We start from the raw sequence: 23685 nt of genomic DNA on the forward strand, positions 1-23685 counted from the left end.
TATTATTAATAAATACAGCCCTAAACCAAGCATATTTCAGAAAATAAACACAGATGCTCTATTACACTGGAGATGCTCAAAGAGCTGTGGTACCTAATTCCCAGTGAAATCAGTGAGAGCTGGGTGACTAATCAGGAGTGGCCAAGCAAGGCTCTTGGCAACAGCAGCCCCAACACATTATTGCATCCTTAGCTATCTAAACCTCAGTGAATAAATAATTCTTTGAGAATATTAAATTTTTCTTCCCTTCAAGATACTGGGTTTTAACTAACTTATCCCATCACAATCTTTAATCAGAACTTTTCCCACGCTGTGTTTCATAATTTACTTTCCAGGTAAAAAAAAAATCAAAGAAAAATAAAACTGCTATCTTTTTTCTGATTTTGCATTTCTTAGGGAAATTAATTTCCATTCTGCCTTTCTCAAGTGGAACAGATTTTCCAAACAAAATGTGTGCATTGCCCAGTCACAGTAACAGTGCCAAGCTCAGACTCTAACGCCCATTGTCATCAACTGGTGCTGAGCATTCCTAAATGATGTGGAAATTATCTGAACTGCAAGTCCTGTAAGAAAGAGCAATCACAAAAAAAAAGAATGCCAGCTTTTCCTCATAGCACTTCTGCTCAGAAACTCAGCTGTCCAATGTGTTCCCCAGTGGAGAAACACAATTCAAAAGTGATAAAATATAAGTGAAATATAAGCAATGGAATATAAGGGATGAAATATAAGAGAAAATATTTTCATAATATCAAACAAATCAGAAAAAATACAGATATTTTGCACATGAAAAGTTTCCTCCTCTACCAACAGGTAATTGAATTGTTATTACAGAGCAGATCTGGGAAACAGAAATAACTATATATAGACACACTTATGCTTATGGATAGAAAATAGTGTATTAGGGAGCTGTGCTTTAGCACCAATATACTCATAAACTAAAGCAGCTTCCTTAACACAGTCCCTCCATTACCCTGGCTATTTCTGTTCAGCATCCTTATCAGAAATTTGTAATATATGAAGAATAAGATGAGAATCCAGCTTCCATTTTACAGTGGCTGCCTGGCATCACAGCATCCGAGTGTTACGCCAATATTTATTTGATAGAGATATGATCAGTAAAGCTCCTGGCTACAGACCACAACAGAGCATTTCTGTTCTTTAGTAAAGGCACCTTCAGCCTTAACTCCACTTTCTGCATGAACCCTCATAATATGTCATATATCTAGAAGTTCCCTAACTTTTCTGGATTTGCATATAGTTTGAAAATTGTTTTATGATTCTCACAGGAAAATTATTCTCAGATACTGAACACTGCTTTAAATTTGGCTGATAATATTTTTAATGGTGGTTTAAACAGAAATTTTGTTTGAGACTGCATGCATTTCTATAGAGGGAAGTATTGGAGAACTGAATTCTTGGCTCTTGATCCTCTCTTTAGACTGGATCTAGACACAAAGAAAAAACAAACTCTCACAAGAGCGGTCTGGCTGTGATATTTTGAAATTCACTGCAAAAAAGCCTTAAGACCAGTAAACCATATGCAATGTCTAACTGATTAATCCTACTTTTTTGGTATTTCTGTTTTTTCTAGTAAAATAGAATCATTTAAAAAATTGGTTTCTGAGATTTTGTTTGTTGACTGTGAGCCCTGGCCTGACCTCAGCCTTGAATTTAAATCCCCAGCAGAATCTGAAATTAATCTATGTCTGGTTTATTTATCAGTAATTATAATTATTAACAGAAGTATCCAGTAAATGAATGGTTTTTTAGTGACATGGTGTTTACTTAGAGCAAAGGATAAATAAAAACACACTTCCTTCTTACCTCACAGTATCTTTTCCCATGGCAGTGCAGGATCTGTCCCTTACACTGGGGGCATGGTAAAGGACACAAGCCCAGCCATGTGCCTACAGACAGAGGTGTTTGCCCAAACACTAAAATGTCACATATTGGAAACAGCTGAGAACTGCTCCTGCTGTAGCAGGGCTGATGGTTTGAAGCTTGCTTTCCCTGCAGCTATCCCAGGGGTGGAGCGAGAGCATCAGACAGCTGCCCTGGGAACTCTGTCACTGGAGCTCCCAACCCTGCCTGGCACATCACTGCTCCCTTGCAAAAGCCATGCTTTCACCATGTGGAACAGCCTGAGAATGCTCCCACACCATTCCACACACAAATTTAGTGTCCTCCTATGGTCTGTCCCATGCCACATGAAGGAAATCTGCTGTTGGGAGCTATCTGGCCTGGAGCTATCTCCACCAGCAGGAGCAGGCTTGGAGGAGACTGTCAGCCACTACAAATGCTGAGATTTCTTGAGACATCTCTCCAGCTCTCTGCCTGTGAGCTGCTGTACCCGGGAGAGATTTAATGGGCTGGAAGAAATACCTTCTGCCTACTGTCACAGGACTGGAAAGCCTGGACCATCACCAAAGCAGGAAAGAGAAAACCTAAGCTGTGAATTCAACTGCACAAATTGGCCAGATTCTGAGAGCATGGGGAAAGCCCAGCTTTCACTGCAGCTGGACTGCGTGCTGGAGCAGACAGCAGTAGGAAATGACTCCATAAGGAGCAGCCAGCGAGCCAAACATGGCACAGCCTGGACAGGACTGCACAAAGAAGCAGGGAGCAGGCAAGGGCAGGGCAGGTGAAGGGTTGTAGGGAAGAAGCCAGCAACACATTTGTAAAAGTGCCCAAGGAGCTACAGGGGAATTCTGATGTCTTTCAGGACAATAGGAACAGAAGCGAAGAGCTCGGCTTTGTGGCTGAATTAATGCAGTGCTAGATAGATTAGTGCACCATTGCAAGCCATGGCTCAGCAATTAAAGGCATGGATACCTCTCTGCACATCCCAGCTGCAAGGTAAGCTAGGCATTTTTGTGTCTCCTCCCTCAACGTTTAAGCTTTCATGTATTTCTGTCTGGAAGCACAGGTTCAGCCACTGACATGCAATAACTCAATAGACTCTCTGGGTTCAACAACCCAAATACCCATGGGATTAAGGTTACACTCCTGAAAATTAGTTAGTTAATTAAACCCTAGGTCAGGCTTTGTCTTATGAGGCCAAGCTGCTGCAGAAAAAAAAAAAAACCTGAGCAGATCAATATGAAACTAAAGATCATCTCATTGTGCACAGAGAGGAGACCAGAAGGCAGCACAAGCAATTCTGTTCTCTGCCCCTTGGTGGCCGAGTCACTTGCTTATTGTTCTTTAACCCAGCAAGCTGAATGCCAGTGTCTATGCTGACAGATCAACATTCAAACCACCTCTGTGCTGATGGCTAAAAGAAGCAGCTGAAGAAATAGATAACATAATTAGGATAGTCTAGATGATGCCTCCAGGCTACAGCCCTACCTCCAGTGAGAGGAATGATGAACCATGAGGTCCAGGGAAGACTGAATTCACAGGGCTTGGGCACCACTGGCTCAGTGTTTCTAGAGGGGCTTGGCAGAGTAAGAAAACAAGGGAATACACAGGGATTTCTCTGGAATCATGCTCCTTCCTGCAGTGCCTGCTGAGGTTCAGAATCGCCCTGGAGGTGTCCTTCCCCCAGACCCTACACAGTGGTCCAGTGAGCCTCAGATCTCCTCCCTTCCCCCTCAGTTCACAGAAGAAAAACACTAAGATGTTTCCGTTGGCTTTTACATCATCTTTTTGTAGAGACTAATCTTCAGTTTCAACAATACATCTTTTGTGAAGCACTCCCAGCAGAAACCTTAGACACCTTCCCTAAGATCTGTTTGCTTACAGAAGATGAGGTAGGATTTGTTTAAACCCAGCTAGATTAATGTCTTGCAGACATTAGTGAAGTGAGATTTAATCAGGTTATTGCTCTACATTTTCCAGGGAAATAAATCACACTTATTACTAGGTTGGAATAGGATGCAAGGCTTGGGCTGAGAACATTTAGTCTTTTTTGTTTTTCCAGAGGGGAGTGAAGGGATAACTTGAAAATTCTTGCAAGGCTGTCAAGCAGGCCCTCTACAACTTTGAGTAGGGACAAGGGATGCAAACCATAATGGTTAGTGTACACCTGGGGGTGGGCCTGGGTCCCAGGCCCCTGCCTTGCAGAGGTGCTGTAGTCTCTGCATCAGTACAGAAAGCAGACAGGAGTTTCAAGCAGACTCATAACCTCCATTTGAGATCCTCCATGTGAACTCTTCCATAATTCTTGGGACCTAGCTCCTGTTTGGGGTGTCTGTTTGTGCCTGGCACACGGGGATGTGTCTTTGCATCGCAAATAGGGTGTTGTGGGATCAAGCAACCTTTGCAAACCTACTTGCAGACCCTAAATAGAAACTGTGATAATCAGCAGGTCTCAGAGTGGAACAGGCTTATTTTGCTGCAATGTTTTCTAAGTTTGCAGTATGTGTTTAACAATGAACAAGAAACTATATTTATTCTCACCAGACATTTTCCTGAACCAAGGCTAGATAGAAAATAAAAAAACCAGCTCTTTATCCAGACTTTTGATTTAAAACTGCTCTTTCCTTCATTCATGAAACAAAAAACAGACTTTGCTCTCAGTGATGCTAGTAGTGTTTTCTTTAGCACACATGTTAACACATCTCCTTGTACAAACCCATGCATGTCCAAGGAACAAAGTCTGGGAAATCAAATTGCAAAGGTCCTTCTCTCTTTTTCACCAGCATGGGAGCAGACAGCTGAAGCCAATACAAATCTTTCCAATAACTACAGGTTTGAATGTGGTAAAGTGCCCAAAACACATAAGCTTTGCATCCATTTCCCCTTATCCAGTGGGCTGTGCAAACACGGGAGAAAGCAAATTACAGTAACACAGCCTGCAATCAGGTTTCAAATCATGCAACAAAGCAGCACAAAACATAATGGGACCAAATCAAAATCTTATTGCAGAGTACAATAAAATATATCCTGTTTGGGATGAAAGAGAAAAGGAAATACCGTGCAAGGCAGCACTGCTGCTTGTAAATACCCTCCTGCCAATGCTTTCCCTGGATAAATGAGTCCTATGGACCCTAAGTGCATCCGCATGAATCAGCCTGTCTGCTCCAATGTAAAGGCTACAATTCTGTCTCGTGTTTAATGGGAACTCTTTCCCTCCTCCTTTTCTTGGCTTCCTGCTTAGAAAGAATAGACTCTCCAGAGACAATTTTGGATCTGGACCACAATCTTGCTCCCTACCGATAACTAAGTATCTCTGGGCAGGAGTACATTTAAAGAAGCAGCTGGTAATTATGAGCCAAGTGCTTACTGGCAGGATTTCCCCCTGCTACTGAGCCAATGCTTTTTGGGAACTAAATGACTCTTTGGTGATAGCTATCAGGTAAAACCTACCAACCAGGGGAGGTTCCCTCATTAGAACCATGAGCAAGAAACAATGCAAAGGTGGGTGGAGAATGGCTGAAAATTGTGTCTGAGGGTTGCTTGACTTCCCTGTCCTCCACTCACCCAAAGGGGTTGTGTGTAACTGCTGGGCATTTTCTAGGTAGTACTTGAAAGCTACAAAATCTGTTCCCACGTCTACAGCAGTAATGATAACAAATGACCTTTTCCTTCCAGCTAATCAAATTGTACTGAGCAGCACTGGAAAACCATCACAACACTTACTCTTTTGGAGGGTTGAGGTCTTCTGGGCGAGCCTCGAAGAACCTGAAGACTTCATCACACTGTGAAATGTGGGGAGGAAGCCGAACCAGTGCCTGCAAAACAAAACAGAGAGAGAGAAGCACTTAGACATAAGCCAAGTTTGAAACACGGCCTCAAACATCTAAACTGCCAAGCATGAGGAGGCAAAACAGTCCTGGCAGGGGGAAAAGAATGCTCAAGAACAGCAGCACACCTTGCTACTTACCTGAGAAGAAAGGAAATAGCAAGCCTTGACTGCAAATGTCAGGTAGGAAGCAATTAATTCAGACAAGCAACAGTTCTTAGAATCAGCCAATGTAATTTATTTTGCCATGTGCTCAAAAGCAGAGTCTGGTCCATAAGAGCAAAACCATGACACTGCACAGATAAGTGCTCAATGGCTGGGACAGTCTGTGACACAGGCTTGCACAGCACCTCAAACACTGAGGTTAGGGTTTACAGCTCTGTGTCAATGCACACAAATTCAACACCCACTCAGACAACAGATTAATGTGCTCCATAAAGCCTTCCATTAAGCTGTCCACACAAAAAGCAGAGTTCTCTAAAAAAACCCCATAACCAAACCAAACCAAACAACAATTTGCTCCTAAATTAACAAGAAAGGAAGTTTGGTTAAGTGTCTGAGAAAAACAAATCAAATCCAACCAAAACACAGAGAGGCTTTTTCTGCATGAAGAAGGTTGCACAGCACATCCTGGCTAACAGTGTCTGTGCACTTGCCTCCCAAAGGGACATGGCACTTGTCACATTCAGCAATAGCTACGTGCAGTGTGGGCATCAACCACATTCTGTTGAAGTGTACTGGAAAATAAGACCTAAAATAAGACAAGCACACAAGGCAGAAACATGCTGTGAATTTGCTGTTCAGAGTCTAGAGCTTTATCATGCCAAAAGATGTTAAAGAGCTGTACCCAGCCCACAGAGCTGGGGCAGCAGCCCTCAGTGACATGACTGGGAGACTGCCTCCAGAAATGACAAGCAGGAGAGGAAAAGAGGCTGGACTTCACCTCCTCCTGCGCTATGTTATGCTGAAAATAGGCCACAGGTTAAATATAGACCAAGCTTCTTAGAGTTCCTGTAAACCTGTTTGACAAAATGAGATTGTCTGGCTCTTCTCCTAGTTGAAAGTAGGACAAACAATCTTGAAAGATGGATGAAAAATTGCACCAGAACTAAATGAAGATGCATTAGGGTGAACAGGTTATATTAACCATGAGACATCTGACTGATCTTGGTCAGACACACCAGAAGGTCCAACCAAAGCACAAAGGCAGGACAGGGCAGTTGGTTACCAGCACAGCTGTTTTTAACCAGGCTTTAGAAGTGGCCAGATTTGTTTCCAAGACCACATTTGCTTGGGGATGTGAAGGAAAAGAGTTGGAAAAAATGCTGTGAAACTGTAGTGTCCAGTAATAGATGATTTGGTCTTGTTTTGAGGTGTTCATAAATTCAAATGCTTCCACACCTACAGCTCTCCTTTCTTTTGTGAAGGGATGTTATAAGGACATTAGGAAAATCCATTTGGTATCACTAGGCCTATGAGAAATGAGGCTTTGGCCTTTGGTCATGTGGAGTTGCACTACAGAGCTGAAAAAGACGCCTTGCAAAGGAAGCAGCATCAGATGCAGAAGCTGGGCAACAGCTTGGTGGATCCAAGTGCCAGGGTAAGCACCGCTGGCTGCTGCACTAAGGCAGGATGAAACAGAACAGCAGAAAAGCTCAAGCACTTTTACAGGAACAAAGGATGCCCTGGTCTCCACCTCTGTTTGTTTAAACTTGTCTAAAACCGTAACAAAGGTGTGAGCTCTGCCTTTTTTCCTACTGTACATAAATACATGCATCCAGCTGGCAAACCAGGAATAACACTGGGAAGTCAGGAAATGCCCAGGAACAGTAATGATCACAGCATGTTGAAAGAGCCATGCCTCACCAGCACAGGCTAACATAAACAACATTTATTCATCTGCACCCCAAGCAAGAGACAGCAAAGCAATGCTGTCTAACCAACAGTGGATGGAGCTGGTATTTAGCACTGGCTCTACTGCTCACACCCTTTTTGGTTAGGGCAGGTTACTTAACCCCTTTTCATCAAATTCAGCTGGGATATATCTTCAGTAACCCCCTTGCAATGCTGAGCAATAACACTTACCTAATCTGCAGAAAGGTTAGGAGGCTCAGATATTCAATATCTACAGTGTGTTTTGAAATCCCAAAGGGCTCAATCTTGCACAGTCAATGGGGCAAGAGCAAGCAGTGCAAATGATACGTATCATTATTAGAGAAACACAAAGACCCGAGTTACACCCAACACGGGGGGTCTCGAGCAGCAGGGCCTTCCCAAAGAGTCCCCACTTCCCTACAGGTCACAGGTGCTCCCCCTTCCCAAGAACCAGGCTCCAGATGTCAATAGTGAGCTGGAGCACAGACTGAGTTTTCAGTGATGGAGAATGCAAAGCTGCCGTGGAGATTTTTATTTCCAAATCGAGGGAAGCTTTTGGAAATCTGAACCCCCTGAATGAGTGTTTGGCTGCCTGGAAATCCCCAGCAGCACTGTGGTCCTGCTGAGCTAAAGGGGGATAACTGAAAAGCACCCCTATGACTCCAGGCTTTTGCAGGGAGTGGATAAAAATCAGCCAGTCATTTCCACACCCAGCCATCCACCTTCCCACCCTGGGGCAGGGCTGGCTCTCCTGCTTCTGAATCATCTCCCAACATGCTGCAGTTTCCAGCCTTGTGCACAGAGATGGACTGAAATCCACCCCATAGTAACTTGCCATTGCATGCTTTTTGGTAAGCTCAGGTGTAAAATCAAACCAGTCAATTATTACTTTTTTTTTTCTTTAAAGGAACAAAACCCAAAGAAGTGGTAATAAACTCTAAGAAATGGTAAAAAAAAGTGCAATCAAGGGTATAAAACCAATCAGGACCCTTTTCTTAAATTCTGAATAGCAGCAGGGAGCAGTGACACTGCTTAGCGAGACAAGTGTCTCTTCAGCAAATACACAACATTCCCATGAACAAGCCAAAGCCAACATGATCCTGGTGAGCAAACAAAAAGTGCACTGAGGAGATCAGGGACACCACTGTCACCCTGCAAGGGGAAAATTCAAGCTTCTGGCATTTCCAGCAAGACAGTTCCAGGGCAGAGCTGCAACAGCCTGAAGGAAGGACTGCAGGGTCAAGGGAAGAAGTGTAAAGACAAAGGAGAGAAAGGACAAGGAAGTGACATTCTTCTGGGGATGTGGAAACCAGAGGTAAACACACACAGCCACAAACAGCAAGCATCCAGGAACAGCAAGGAACTTGCACAGGAAAGGTGAGAGATAAAAAGAGCCAGCAAGCAGAACTCAGCCTTGCAGAAGCATCGAGCACTATCACTAATAGCATGTTTCCTTGCTTGGCATGCACAGGAGGACGTGCACTGCTCAGCCCTCACGCATCCCTCAGGAGATAGGCTTTTATGTGTCATTCCAGCCTGTAATCATGTCTGGCTCTATATTACAGCTTACAGCCTTGCAGAGCAGGTGACTCAAAAGGCTGTTGAAAAGCTGTAACACCAGGCAGGGTGTGAGCAGGCAGCCCTGGGTGCTGGGGATGGCCAGCTACTCTGAGAGCACCTGTGGAAAGCTGCTGTGTGCCACACACAGCAATCAAAGGCAGCAGAGCACCAAGTGCAGGCAGGGGTCCATTGCTTAAGGTTACATGGACTGGAAACTGCTCCATGGGACTGTATCACAGCTCAAAGGCTTCATGGAATACATGGCATAAAACCCTGCAGGCACTGCTAATGATGTGTTGAGTGCTGTGGGTTGCATTTTTGCAGATACATTTATAAAAAACTGATGCAGAGATACGTATGTGTAGAGATGCACAGCATGTGTGTGTATGTGCACAGAATGGTATTCACCACACTGAACTTCATGTGTCTTAAATGGGAGACTGCTCACACTCGTCTATCAACTTGTATCATTGCTAGAAAAAGAGCAGCATCTTCAGAGGGTGCTTTGTCTACCCCCTGCCATGGGTGTCTAGCTCTGGAAGGGGGGAATCATTGATTGTCTCCACACAGCCTCTAGAGACACTTCAGAAGCACAGCTTTTAAATCCCTAATATCCAGTGGGTTTATTCCCAGCTCTGCAGAAATACACAGTGCCAGTTCACAATACTGCACAGTTATGACTCCCTTACTTTTCCTCGAATTGTTTATCCTTTTCATTACCATTAGTCACTAGACCCAGATGTTTGGAAATGGTCATGAGCCCAGCCAGGGAGAAGGTGCAATTAAAATAATTTCTGAGAACAAAGAAATAAATTGTTTCATCTATATGAAAACACCTTCTGTTTGGCTGAGAACCTCAAGGTTGAGCTAAAGCACTGAAATGGTGGATGGCAAACGCTGACAGGCAGAGAAGTGCATGAAGAATGCATGGTGATGGTTCAGACTGGAGAAGAAGCGGGAATAAATAAAGAGCTGAGAAAAGGAGGAAAGAGGGTGCAGTTCTGAAAGTAACTGGAACATTGGAAGAGCTTCTGGCATGGAAGCACCATAACACAATGGAAAGCAAGGCTCTGCTCCAGGTGCTGAGAATAGTGTTGCAAAAAATTAACTCTCGTTACTGCAGCCAGTCTAAATGCATCGGGATTCTGAAACATGGATTAAAAATGTCAGCTCAAGTTTGAAAGTATTTCACTAACAACAGATAAATTTTGAAAGTATTTCAGTTAAACTCTCATTCTTAACCAGGACTGCTATTCCATCTTCAATGAAACCAGTTTAGTTGTACAACAGATACAGAGAGAAATGCCTGTGTACGTTTCTTGACAGGTTCAAGGATTAAACGTTGAAAAAGAGGCAGGACTGAGAGACCAAGAGGGAGGTATGATGTTTGTGAAGCATGGTCTCTGAAATAGTGAACATTAATAAAAGAATAACATTAATAGAAGTACTTCCTGGCACTGATGTGACTTGCTCATTTAATTTTTATTTAGGTGGTGTCCATCTGGGTACTCAAGCCTCCCTACAGAAAAGCCCCTAAGCTTCTACTTAAAACCATACCCAGCCTTATGGGACAGCATGAAGGCACGTGACAAATCCAGGTTTGTGACAATGGGATGTTACATCTTAAGGTCTTCCCTGCACAGAGATGCTTCCCTCAATTAGGATCAGCACACACAAATATGGAAGTCAGCAAATTCTGGTCTGAGTCTTTCCAGAGGGCTGTGAAAGGACAGAGCGACAGTTTTGTGAGCCACTGACCTGAAAGGTCTTTCCTGAAGACAGGATGGTGCACACTGGACAAACACTCACCAGAGGTGTGTTTGAGAGATTAAAAGCCTCATAAATAAAATGCCCCTCGGGAAGGGAGCTCTATGAAGTTGCTCTTTCTTTCACATTGGCAAAAATTCCTAAACAAATTTAGAAAATCGGGCCCAATGAGCCCAGAAGACCTTAAATCACACTAAACTAATTCCAAGCCTACAGTTAAGAGGGAAATCATCCAGAGAGACTAATTCCAGTGGGCAGCACACATTTACTGGCAAAACACAGCTTGTTTGGTAACTCGCTCAGGTTACCAGTAAGGACATCCAGGCTCTGCAATTTCATGTTTACAGATGAGAAAACTCCTGGAAATCTTCCCATGTATCCCACTCCTCTAGTTTTCATTGCAACTTCAAAGTTTCTTGCAGCCTTAGCAAAACCACTGGCCTAGTTACCTCTGTGATGCATTTCTCTAAGCTGCTACAATGCACTGGAATAACCCAGGCATGAGGGGTACAGAGGTCAAAGCTCTAGGGTCCAGAGGGATCATGACCCTCATACAGAATCTTCTGCAGACCTCCCCTTACTGCCAAGTACCCCCACAAACTCTAAGACAGCCTCTGCCTGTTCCTGGCACAGAAATCACAAACACTTCCACACAGCAGGAGTGAGACCTGCTTCTCAGCCATGCAAATTTCCACACTGACAGTCTGCAAAAACAAGACAACAAATGGTCAAACATTTGCATCCCCCATTTGTGCTTCAGCTTTCCAGGACAGGTGAAATGGATGGAGAACTCTTACCTTACAAAAAAAAATTGCCATGAACTTTGCATTTGAACCTGCCTCCCCCTCTGCTGCCACACAGATGCCAGGGGACAGAGGTCTATTGTTCTGCTTATTCATTTTATTATCCCACGTTACATTTATTCCATCAGCTTCACCCACATCATTCCAGCATAATTCTCTAATTTTTTCTAATTTGTCAGCCTACCCATTTGAGGAGTAACATGGGACATAAGCTTTGAACTCTTATAGATGTAGGACTGAACTTGTCAAAATGATGTTCTTCCTCTACAGTTCCATACAATTCTCTTAAGAGTCAAAACATCCACTGGAGAAGGATAGAAAAGCAGAAAATAGGTACAAAGGCAAATTAAATACAAATTACAGTAAACTGCAAACAAAATAAAAAGACACTACATCAGGCACAAGTAACATATGTGCCAGAGACCACTGGAATAGTATTCTGGAGAGCTCCCTAAAGGTTTGTGATACTCAGTGCTGAGAACCACTGTGGCTGCTGCTGGAGACAGGAAACACTGGGCTGGGGGAAACTGGGCCAGTCTAACACTGCAGGGTCTCTGCTCACAAAAGCAGCATCTATCAATGCATGGATTGAGTAAACAGCTTGGCTTCAGGGATGTATCCAACCACGTCTGAGCAGCAGCAGATCTGAACCAAAGTGGAACCATTCTATGATTCTATGACCTGAGCAAGACTTCTCCAAGAGAGATAAAAGGAAGTGAGGAAAGCAAGAATCACAGCACCACAGTGACAATGACATCAGCCACAAGACACCCCTTGGCCATGACGAGTGGAGCCCCAGCAGGCCCGGCTGGGTCAGGCCAGGTCTGTCTGGGACACAGACAATGGGGTCCCAGAGAACCAGCTGCCCCTGGTCACTGCTTTCCCTGCTGGGTGACAAAGTCCCTGCTTTCCCCAGCACGCATCTGCTGGGTGAACCCTGACATCAGCCAGCCCTGGCTGCTCCTGTCGCCGGCAGTTCCTGTCTGAAGGAGGGCGGCTGGGGACCCACTGAGACCCTGCTTATTTCAGAAAGAGCCATTTGGCAGCTAGCAGGAAGACAGTAGACTAATTGTCACACAAGAAAGCCTGATCTCATGAGAGAAGACTTTAATTGCAGCTTCCTCACCCCGGGGGTGCAGATGGCATGGGTTTCACCGCCACCACCACCCCCAGCACGCCTCAGGCACTTTGGCAATCTGCTTCCAATTTTGGATGAGCAAATGTCTGACTGGAGAAGTTCTTGGGAATGCTTTTTCCCCCCTCCACCTGCTCCTCTGACTTTCTAAAAATGGAAAAAAAACCTCAAGGGAAATAAGAGAGGAAGTCTGGGGTTTAAATAATGTGCTGACGGACTCGATACCTCTGCAAAAACTGGGAATCCTACTTGCCTAAGCAAGTAGGACTTGCCTAAGCAAACGACTTTTATTCTACTGACAGAGAATTAATTATCATCAAATCATAAACTCTAGTTTAGAAAGAAAATATTAGGTGGCTTAATATTCTTCTCAACAGAGTCAAGCTTTTCTGTTCAGTAACAAATTTCCAGGCTTTCACTGATGAGGAGAAGCACTCCTGGAAGACACAGCTCCACCCTCAGCACTGCACCAGCCACTGCTGTCCCCCATGTGGCACCAGGGGACAGACAGGCAAAGAACAGAAGAAAACACCACCTTAGCTCGGCCACTCTGCCTGCTCAACTCCTGAATCATTGAGGCTGATGCAGAAATAAAAATCCACATTTAGGGCAGGCAAAGCTTAGAGCCTTTACTGAGTAAATGAGGCACCAAACCAGTACATAAAGTTTGCCAGGGAAGATGCTGCGAGGACCCTGGTAGCAAAGAGCCTGTCTCCACCTGTCCTGTTAGTCATGGTGGTGTTTGGGAAGCACCATCCTTCCCTGTGATAGGTGTCAGCACCCTCCAGCAGGGAAATGCCAGCACTGGTGGAGCCCTGAGCCCCCAGGCAGGAGGGCTGTGCTCCCCAGAGCCCTTACCCTGCAGTACTCATCGATGGGCTTCAGCCTCTTCACTGCTACATCTCGGACGTGGCTCCTCCGGAACAGGATCTTGCCTGAGGAGAGAACACAGGAAAGGGGAGGGTTAGGGGCATCACCTGCCATGTGGGACAGCACAGCAGCACCCAGCAGAGAGCCCTGGCTCCAGCCATGGCTGTCAGCATGAAACCTGGATGGCTGCCACCACAGTCCTGCCTGTGTGAGCTTCCAGAAGGGGACCCAGGGACACGTGGGACAGAGTGGGGGTTCAGATTTCACCCTCTAGGTAACACAAAAGGTTTTGGTTCCCTCGTAGTGATGGCAATATCCTGGAATGGACTGACACTGTGTTATGACTTGCTCCCAATCCAGGGTCACTTTGGCATGTCCATGCTGGCTGCAGGAAGCATCACGGGGCTCCTTTTGCTCCCCACTCAGCTGCCTCCCACTGTGGATGCTCCTGCCCTTCCAGGCAGACAAACCACACACCCAGCTCACAGGCAAATACAAGACTGTTGGTGACAGAGCCCTTATAAATCTACATGGAGAAACCAAATAACAGAAGAAAAATAAACAAACTCTTTTTTTTTTTTAACTAAAAGAAAAATAATAACCTCCATGTCCTTACTGGATGACATTTCTGCAAGCAGTTAAGATTAAATAAACAACCGGGTTTTGTGTGAAACTGATTGTAACAAAGTTTATCAAAATAATCTAGGAACTGAGTTTCCCCACACACAAGGATGTCATAGAGTTGGTATTTTTTTGGCTAGAAGGGATTATATCTTCATAGCCTTTTTTGGTGGTTTTCTTCCCTTTTCCTTTTGTGCTGTATTTCTTTTAATATAATCAGACAAGAATAAATTGTATGTTCTCCTTGTGGTAGAAGCAAACAGTATCTGCCAGCATTATTTAGGCCATGAAATATCTATAAAAAAACCACATCTATACTACACCCTGCTCCAAACTTCTTCCACCAACAGGCAAATAAGATACTCATCCATAGATTGTGAGATAAGAAACTGGACTAAGAAATCAAATCAGATCCAAAATCTGAATATGTGGCTTTGACTTAATCTGATTACACAATCTGAGAGGTTAATGAAAGGCAGACTTTGACAGTCCAGTAGCAAAGGCTCTAAGCCTCCCCCAGACACTGCCCCTTTTGGTTGCCTTTTCCTCCATAGCTGCTAGTCTGGAAGGTGTTAAAGCCTTTTGTTTCAGACAGGAGAAAGTGGTTTATCTTTATCCCCAATTCTGGCAACAAAACAGTTTGTGCTGTGAGGTAAAGCCATTTCCTGGTGCCATCAATTTCTCTCTCTGGGTTCCCTGTGGTTATCTCATTACTATGCTGATGTTGAGCCATCCCTGTAGGATGTGATGCCTTGTGGTCACAGAAATCTTCAATGGGTGTCTCAGACATTGCATCATCTTCAGCAATTTAGTCAAATTGCATCAGCTTGAGCAATTTAGTCAAAAGCAGCTGGAGAAGGAAAGTGACCCTTCCATCCTCCTGCACTGACCCACTCCAGACACACTGAAAGATTCTTGCTTTCCTGCTTCTCTGTCTGGTAAATGGAGAGAATTACCTGCCTTGAGGATCACACTTTACTTATCCTGCACAACGGTGGCAATAAACTGCTTTTTGGGAAAAAAAAAAAGGTAAAGAGGGAAAGAGGTAGGGGTAGCTATAGAGAAAGAAATAGTTCCTTTCTCAGTGCTCCAGAAATGCTAGTGTGGGAGATCTTGATTTAGTGGTTTTTTGGGGGTTTTTTTGCAACTTTTATAAATATACTGCAAAGAGAAAACGACATTTTGGAAACATTCTCACTTTCTGGCTTTCCTGTTTTCAGTTCAAGCCGTGAGTGAAAAGTTGAACGGGTGACCATATAAAAACATAAAGGAACCAAAGATTTAAACACATGAAAGCTCTCCTGTAAATGCAACTCAGCTTTTCTATAAGTAATAATAAAGAATGTTATATTAAACAGAGTACAAAAAAGACCCCAGGATATGATGAATCTTAATTCAGTCCTTAAATGGAGATGGAAAATATCAGGGCAACTGTGGTGTTAGGACAAACCAAAGCCCAGAAGGTGCTTCCATTTTAATCCCATCAGCAAAAGGAACATTTTCCTTCTACTACTGGAAACTGGAAAAAGTTTGATGAAGCCAGTGGGAAAGATCTGTAGCTGCCCAATCCAGTATGGCATTCAAAGCTGAGATCTGGAGAAGACTGGGTATATTTTAGGGCACCATGGAGTGGCAGTCAACAAAAAAAAAAAAAAAAAAAAAAAAAAAACAGGAAGAAAACCAAGGACACTCTGCAAACATATCCAGTTCTGATGGGCAGCAAGGAGGGAACCCCCCCACAAATTCTGAAGGTCTTCAGGCAGAGAAGTCTCATTGACAGAGTCACCTAAGGAGGGACAGCTTCCCAAGTGCCCAGCTTCTTCCCTTGTCTGGGAAGACAGCCTGGGCTGACAGGGGCTCAGTCAAAGCCACCACACCACCAGAGGAACTGGTGGCAGACCCAGTGTGAGTTACAACTGCTCTCTCCAGCTCCCCCTTTTCTCCTGGTCTTCCTCTGAAAGCAAAGGAGGACTGGAAAAGGAAGAGAATGTGAGAGACCCATGTTGTACACTCTTTATCTTCTCCAAGTGAGTGCAGAGCCCATCAAGGGAAAGCTTTGCCTAACAAGGGAGATAGGGTCACCATAAATCCAGGGAAGGCAGAGAGCTGGGCAGCAGGAGAACATCAGCCAGCAAGGAGCCCTCTGGATGTCACTGGAAGGGAGCATTTTGCCCAGCACCAACATCAAGTGGGAAAGTTCCAGGGTGGCTGGTCAATGCAGAACAGCCCAGACAATTTCCTCGCCAGGGTGGTGTAGTGGTTTATGTGCCACTTGGCTTTTCCTTTGGGAATATAAGGCAGGGATCTCTTCTCTGTAAGTACACAGAGCCCTGCTTCCTCTCTCCCGAATTTTACTGCAGTTCTTTTAAGCCTCCTCAGGCACTACAGCCCCATTTTACAGAAGGATGAGTGGCTTTTGACCACGCTGCAGCCCAGCTAGGAAGTGAACAGGAAATCTGTCTCCATTCAGATGGGAAGTCAAAGGTTACATGAGATGACGCTGCCTCATGCAAATATTTCATTCACTGGTGTGCCAGGCTTGGACAGGGCCAAGGGAGGTCTGGCACATGTTAGGAAGGGCTCTGAAGACAGCAGCAACTGGAAAGAGAGACGTGGGAAAGACTGGGCTCCAGCCCTGCTGCTAATGCAGGATAACAGTATTTATTTTTATCATTTTTTCTTTAAAGAAAATATTATTCCTAGGAAATTAATATGAATAAGAAGCAAAGTATCAAGTTTAACATAGTAGAGGACATCTTAAGTCATCCCTTCATCTCTGTGTGTGTGTGTATGTATGTATATATATATATATATATATATATATATATATGAAGTCTTTAATTTCACGACCACACACTTCTTCTCTCATAAGACCTAAATTTCCTCCTGTATACACAGTGGGTGCACAAAGTGGGAATAATAAAGCTATGCAGGAGATTGTCTATCTGGCAGCTGCTGATTCTTTAAGCTTAAATGTATCCTCAGAATATCACTTTATTCCTTCACCACCTCAGACCTGGAGTAACACAGACTTTTAACAAGTGCCACGAGGCTCAAGAACAAACTGGTTTAAATGCATCCAAACACTCTGGGGCTCCCATTAACCCACAGGCCTGTGCTGAACACACCAGAAGGGTCCACAGCCAAATGGTTTGTAATAGCCAAGGATGTGGTTTGTACAGGCAAGAAGCCCAGCTGCTGGGGCTTGGTGACACTGTGGAGCATGGTCTCGAGGCAGGACAGCACCAGGCACCACCAGGCAAAGAAACACTACAAATCCCTGAGGAGATGCCTATCAGGAGAATGCTGTCTTTGCTCTTGAAGAAGGGGGACACATGGTACACAGTCCCTACAATGCCAGCAGATGCCACCTGTCAGCAGCCACTGCCCTTGACTGCTGATTTGTAAGCTCTGAGGCAGTCTCTGAAACAAATCTCCTGATCACACCTTTCACTGCCAAGGAGAGGTGCTGCACATCCAGGCCTTGAGACCTTCTAGGGATGCCTTTTGACATTCCCCCCTTTGTGCCAGTGGCTCAGTCCTGAGCTGCCAGCTCTGCTTGGAGCCGGACAGTGAGCGGCAGCTGCTGAAGGGCCAGCAAGGAGCAGGGAAATTGTTTTTAGTTCCCTTCCAAATCTGACAGAGAACAGATTAATCTCTTGGTCTTACTCTCTGATTGTTGAGCTTGAGTCTCATTTCCAGATATGTCTGGGTGATGGATTGGCCTAAGGACACCAAGTGTTTGATGCAAAGAGCCTCTGCCAGAGACTACGAAGAGACCAAACACTATCAAAGGGATGATGGACAAATGCATACTGACATTTAATCTTGAATTTCAAGCACCATCACCACGCTTCAGAACACTACACTTTAGAATGCAGCATGTGAAGCAAGCCATATGATAAATATTCTACAGTGGACAGCCTGAAGACTAATGGGAGCATTAAAAGTACTCTAATGTCTCATCTGATTTACGTTTAAAAGAGACATGTGCTGCCTTGACTACAGAAGCTCCAGCTAGAGAGTTCTGTCAGCTCTCTCTCCCAGGAGCAGGAAAGAGCTCCTGCTTCTGCCTCTTCATGTTGTTCTTGTTACTGGGCCATTGATTCTCTGCCTTTTTTACCTGAAAACCTGGGAGGCACAAGGTATGTATTGCCAAGCAATATGTTTAACCCAAGATCAACTTCTCAGAGGTACTTGGGAGATGAGGTCAGACTCTTCTTGCAGTTACACTGCATCGGTAAACAAAAATAAAGAATTTAGCCCTTGTGCAGTTACAGGTTTTCCTTTTGAGCTAAGAAGCTTCTTCCAGTGTAACTAAAACTATTTTGCCATTGAAATATTTTTATGAAGGCTTCTAATTCTTACACATGGCTGTTTGAATTATTTTTATACACCAAATAAGCACAGGCCTGCAATCAAATATGACACAAATTCCCCTCAACCCATTTAAGCTGTGACATCCACCTCAGGGTTCTGCCAAAACTCTCAGGCACCTGACACACAATCTATCTCCCAAATGGGGCATTTAAACATGCACTGCCACCTTGCACTGTAAAACAGACAAATCAACAGCACAATGATATGGAACAGAACAAAAAATTATTTTTCCCATGGAAGTACGTGTGATTGGCAATCAGATGGCAATCTGATAGCAGCCAGAAGGGAGGTGTGTTCCTTACAAAATAATATCTTACTTTTAAATGGGGATTCCAGTTTCCATGGATTGTTTCACCCATGATTTCCTGGAGTCAGAAAGTCAGTGCCAGGGTCCTAACACTGATGGCATTTGCTCCTGACAAAGAAAGGGGAGGGAAATGATTCATAGTGTTTCCACTGGTGGGAGGGGGAAGGACTTTTTTAATAAGTAGAAACTCGTGACAGAGTCAGAACTGTTGGCTGAACTTGTCTTGCCAAAGAGCCTCAGCTGATAAGGGCCTTTGCTAATCAGCAGGAATTACTATGGAAGGTGACAAGAGGTGATGGAGACAGATGGGGCAGCCTGGAAAGCCACACAAGCAATAACAATATTGCCCTGAGATGTGGGGGATGGTGGGGACAGTGTCCTCCTGCCCTTGGATCCTGTTTTTAATGTGCATAAGCTGCAATGTTAAAGAAAATCAGTGAGAAACAATAAAGCATGGGAAGTAACATGGTTTGTATAAAAGAGTATCACCAGGAAGAGGAATCTTCCTCCATTAGAAGTGATAAGCAGAATATGCCCTTACATGAATAATTAGACATATAATAATAAAAAGACAAGCAAGTGGCAAGGCTGGATTCCCTTCCAAAGAGCTCCCACCTCTGAACCTGGCTGTTCTGCAGTGTCTGGAAGATTGGCTGTTATTCTCCAGGGACAACAGCATCAGCCCCAGAGCAGCTTTGCTAGCACACACTTTGTGAATTGAAGCATCAGGCACAGCTGGAAGGAGAAAAGCCATGAGCACTGACACTGAAATTCAGGAGTGACAGAAAGGGGCCATGGAGTGCAAATCTCAAGTTATGTTTGTAAAATATTTTGCATAGGCCAAGAGCTACTTCATATTGCTCTGTGTCCTGCTGCTATCACTCAAACAACCCATTGCTGCTGCAATTTCCTCTTCAGATATCCTAGCTGCAAATCTCTCCAAAGAAAAGCAGGAATCATGGTGTAGGCAAATGATACAGAGTTTGGTCTGGAAAGGACAGGCAGAAGTTGCACAAAATTATCCTTTCAATTTTTTCACTGTGGGGCAGCTCCCTGCACATTGGTCTGTGAGCACCAGCAATCACAGAGATCCATCAGCACCTCACTTAAAACAGCTTTACCACCAGAGCACAGCAAAGTAAAGCATCTACCCCACACAAGATGATCTCAGTGTAAGCACAAGTCCCCAGAACCTTTAAAACTGAACTTCCCACTCTGTGGGTGGTTGTAAAATGTTGGAAGTGTTGATTCAGTGGGTCAGGTCTTCAATTTGTGCAGTGAAATCAGTGCCCCCTCAAAATACACAGCTCAGCTTCTCCAAGGGGGAAAGTGAACCCTTGTGTAATTGCTGGGTGCAAGAGCCACATTACTCTGCAAACAGCCAAGAGCTCTTAATTGCAGAAAGCAGTCAGTGTGTCTGAGGGCAGAGGCAGGAGTGTGTTCACACCTGCAGCCAGCAACTAGCACACCCTCACCTGCAGGAACCAACACCATGATAATTCCCACTCCCACAGAGACAAGGAGCCCAGAGAGGGTCAGGTTTTGAAAACACCTGAGAAATGATGCCTTAGGAAACAGCAGGCCTCCCTTACACAGAGGATGCAGAGTGTCCTGCTCTTTGCATAATCTTTGCTATGCTTCAAGCAAAAGCCAAGAAAGCCAGGAAAGCCTGTGCAGATCCAAAGCATCATCCTTACCAATGCATGCTTCTCCCTAAGATAGGAATCACATCCACTGCACTCTTTGTTTCATTTTGTTGAACATCCTCCAAAAAGATCCTTTTCCCAATACCCAGGACCAAGTCATTTAATGTGCAAAAGCCCAGAGGATTAAATAATGATCAGACTATCCGGACCCTGCACCAAGCTGAGAAACAGAGAAACATCAACCACTACATCTCATTGCTGAAACACTTGGTTTTCCTCCTGTATCAGCTGGCGCCACTGTCCTGCTTCACCAAGGTAGTTAGTGGCTCCTAACCTGTGATTTCCAAATCATTAGGCTCCACAGTCTGCAGAGCTATGTTCCAGAGTACCTTTCACTCCCTGGGCAGTGTTGCAATGATGTGGATCGCCGTACATTGGCCCCACAATTTTGGGAAGGAGCAGTTCCTGTGGGTATTATGCATTTGCTGGTGAAAATGGTTGTCTCATCTGAGCTACTTCAGTGCCTGACTCCCGAGTAGGACAAGGAAAGAGCCTCTCAAATGCCTTTGTATCACCTTAACCATAAAAAATACTCTTCCTAAAGGGCGAGACCATGTCCCTGCAGCTACACTAACAAAACTCTTCCTCTGCTCTTTCCAAACCCACATCAAGTTCCACCTTGCTCACTGGGGTCTGGTAAAGTCACCAGCTGTCTGCCCACTGACACTGAGTGATATGGACCCTCAGGAAAGGACCATATGGTCCCACCTCAGTCTTTTAAAGCAGGAGCCTTAAGGAACAGAGCCCATTAAAACATTTACACTGTCTTATGAGCCCTGTCATTCATGCAGGAGCTGGTGTGACACTAAGCCTGAGACACTACCTCAGAGGCCCTGGGCCAGCAGGGAGCCTTGGGGCTACATCCACTGGGATAAGAGACCCTACAGCAGGGTCAGTGCAGGGAGATGGATGTGCACCACACCCCTGCCAAACTACACTGGAAAAGCACAGTAAGGTCCCAGCCACATCCTCTGGCGTGATGGGCAATAACAGTGCTTGGGAGACTCCACCCTTAAGCTGGTTGAGAACTGGAGCTGTGAATAAAATAATATTTGCTCTCATACCATGTAGATCAAAGTTATTATTACAGGGAGGTTGGCCATGCAATAACGCGGTGCCACAGCGTGTGCTCTTACAGGAACATTGCAAAATTGAGGGGTAGGGATGCAAACGTGGCTTCACAAGGTCACCAAACGAGCACACACTAATGAAAGCCACAGAGCCAGTCCCTAGATCCCTCTGCTGATCACATGTAGCATGAAAATACACCTACCTTGCTATCTAGGGCCAGAAAAATCTTTCTGTTCATCTACTTTAATTCAAAACAAACTCTAAATTTCTGCCACAAAAGAGGCAAAACTCTTTCCAGTGGAAAACCTTGATTAAGTCAGCTGCCAATTTACACATGTCCCATATTGTAGGTGAAATTCAGCAGGCAGATAGGCACTGCTTCACAGAACAGATGTGGTATTTGGAAGGCACCAATTAACACAGAAATTAAACAAAGAAACAATATGTCAGCAAACAAACTAGGTGTCTGTGCTTGCCAGAGGCTGGAACTCGCCAGGCTAGGATTTTGGAGAGCTGTAGTAAGAAATTAAATCCCTGGTGCTTCACAAAACAGAGCACTGTTCTTCCTTCCTAAATCAAAGTGCTCTCTTGGAGTCCTCCAGGTAAAACTGCTGACTAGTTTTAAGCTGAATTTTCACTGGATGACAGCAGGTACAGAAGAAGCTGCTGAACAACAACCAGACCAAAACTGGCTGGCCCCTGAGTCAAGAAGCTCACCTGCAGACCAAGACATCATCTCAAACCACAGACATCATCCTCTGGTTCCAGACACATCTCTTCAATATGTCTTACTTTTAAGTGTTATTAAGGTAATCTCTGGTAGGGATTTCCTCTCTGCCTGCTCTGATCCCTGATAAAGCTATTGCTGTTTCTTCAAAGGCTCACAGGCATGCACTTAAAGCAGGGATGACCAGTTTCTGTGCTTCAGCAGAAGAGAAATAGGTACACATTGGGGCTCTGACTGGTGCAGTCACCTTTGCACCAACCTGTGCCAACTTCAAAGCCAGACCTGCACCCCTTGCCCTGCCTCCTCTGAGCCTGCAGTGCAATAACCCACCTAGGACTTGTGCCCACAGGTATTGATTGGAGCTGGCTAAGATGGAGATAATTTTCCCGTAGCCGCAGAGCACAGTGCTGTGCTTTGTATCTGTAGCTAGAAAGGTGTTGATAACACCCCAGTGTTTTGGTGCTCCAGAAGCAGTGCTCACACAGCCTCACAGGTGTCTAACATTGCCATCACCACCACCAGAAGGCTGGGGTGGGCCAAACCTTGGGAGGGGACATAGCCAGGACAGCTGACCCACACTGACCAAAGGGTTATTCCAAACTCTATGACATCAACTCAGCAGTAAGAGCTGAGAGAAAGGAGGAGAAAGGAGGGGCATTCATTATTTATGACACTTGTCTTCCAGAGTAACCATTACACATAATGAAACTCCACTTCCAGGGAAGTGGCAAGACATGACCTGCTGATGGGAAGTAGAGAATAAATCTTTCATTTTCCTTTGCTTCCACATGTGACCTTTGCTTTCACTTTATCAAACTGCCTTTATCTTGACCCACAAGTTGTTTTTTCCCATCTTATTTCCCCCCTGCCTGTCCTGCTGAGAAGGAGTGTGATACAGCAGCTTTATGGGCTCCTGATGTCCAGCCAAGGTCAACCCCCCACATCACACTGCCTGATGAAACAGCCTTTGGGTCAGGTCTGTGGCCAGGCCACCCAGTAGCACCTCCTCTCTAAACTCCTGACCACAAAGCCACCCCTGCTGCCCCTGCCTCCCTGCTGATGCAGGGTCACCCACTCCTGTGGCAGGCAGAGAACACAATGGCCCGTGTGGCACCAGCATGAGCCAGTGTGTGGGACAAGGACAGCAAAGCTCACTCACTCTGCTCCACCTCGGCTG

General features: G+C 44.9%; 1 protein-coding gene across 4 annotated transcripts in view; it reads right to left on the reverse strand.

The window, feature by feature from the left end:
• SH3PXD2A (SH3 and PX domains 2A) overlaps positions 1 to 23685 on the reverse strand; it is a 244194-nt gene that overhangs the window by 130521 nt on the left and 89988 nt on the right. For all 4 annotated transcript variants that reach the window (XM_039708749.1, XM_039708750.1, XM_039708747.1 and 1 more), the window contains exons 4-5: positions 13685 to 13761; positions 5584 to 5675 (exon numbers count right to left, since the gene is read on the reverse strand). In XM_039708749.1, coding sequence (XP_039564683.1) covers positions 5584 to 5675; positions 13685 to 13761 — 169 coding nt within the window. The remainder of the gene's footprint in view (positions 1 to 5583; positions 5676 to 13684; positions 13762 to 23685) is intronic.

Source organism: Passer montanus, unplaced genomic scaffold, assembly GCF_014805655.1.
Source record: "Passer montanus isolate IOZ18808 unplaced genomic scaffold, ASM1480565v1 scaffold21, whole genome shotgun sequence".
NCBI classification, from domain to species: Eukaryota; Metazoa; Chordata; class Aves; order Passeriformes; family Passeridae; genus Passer; species Passer montanus.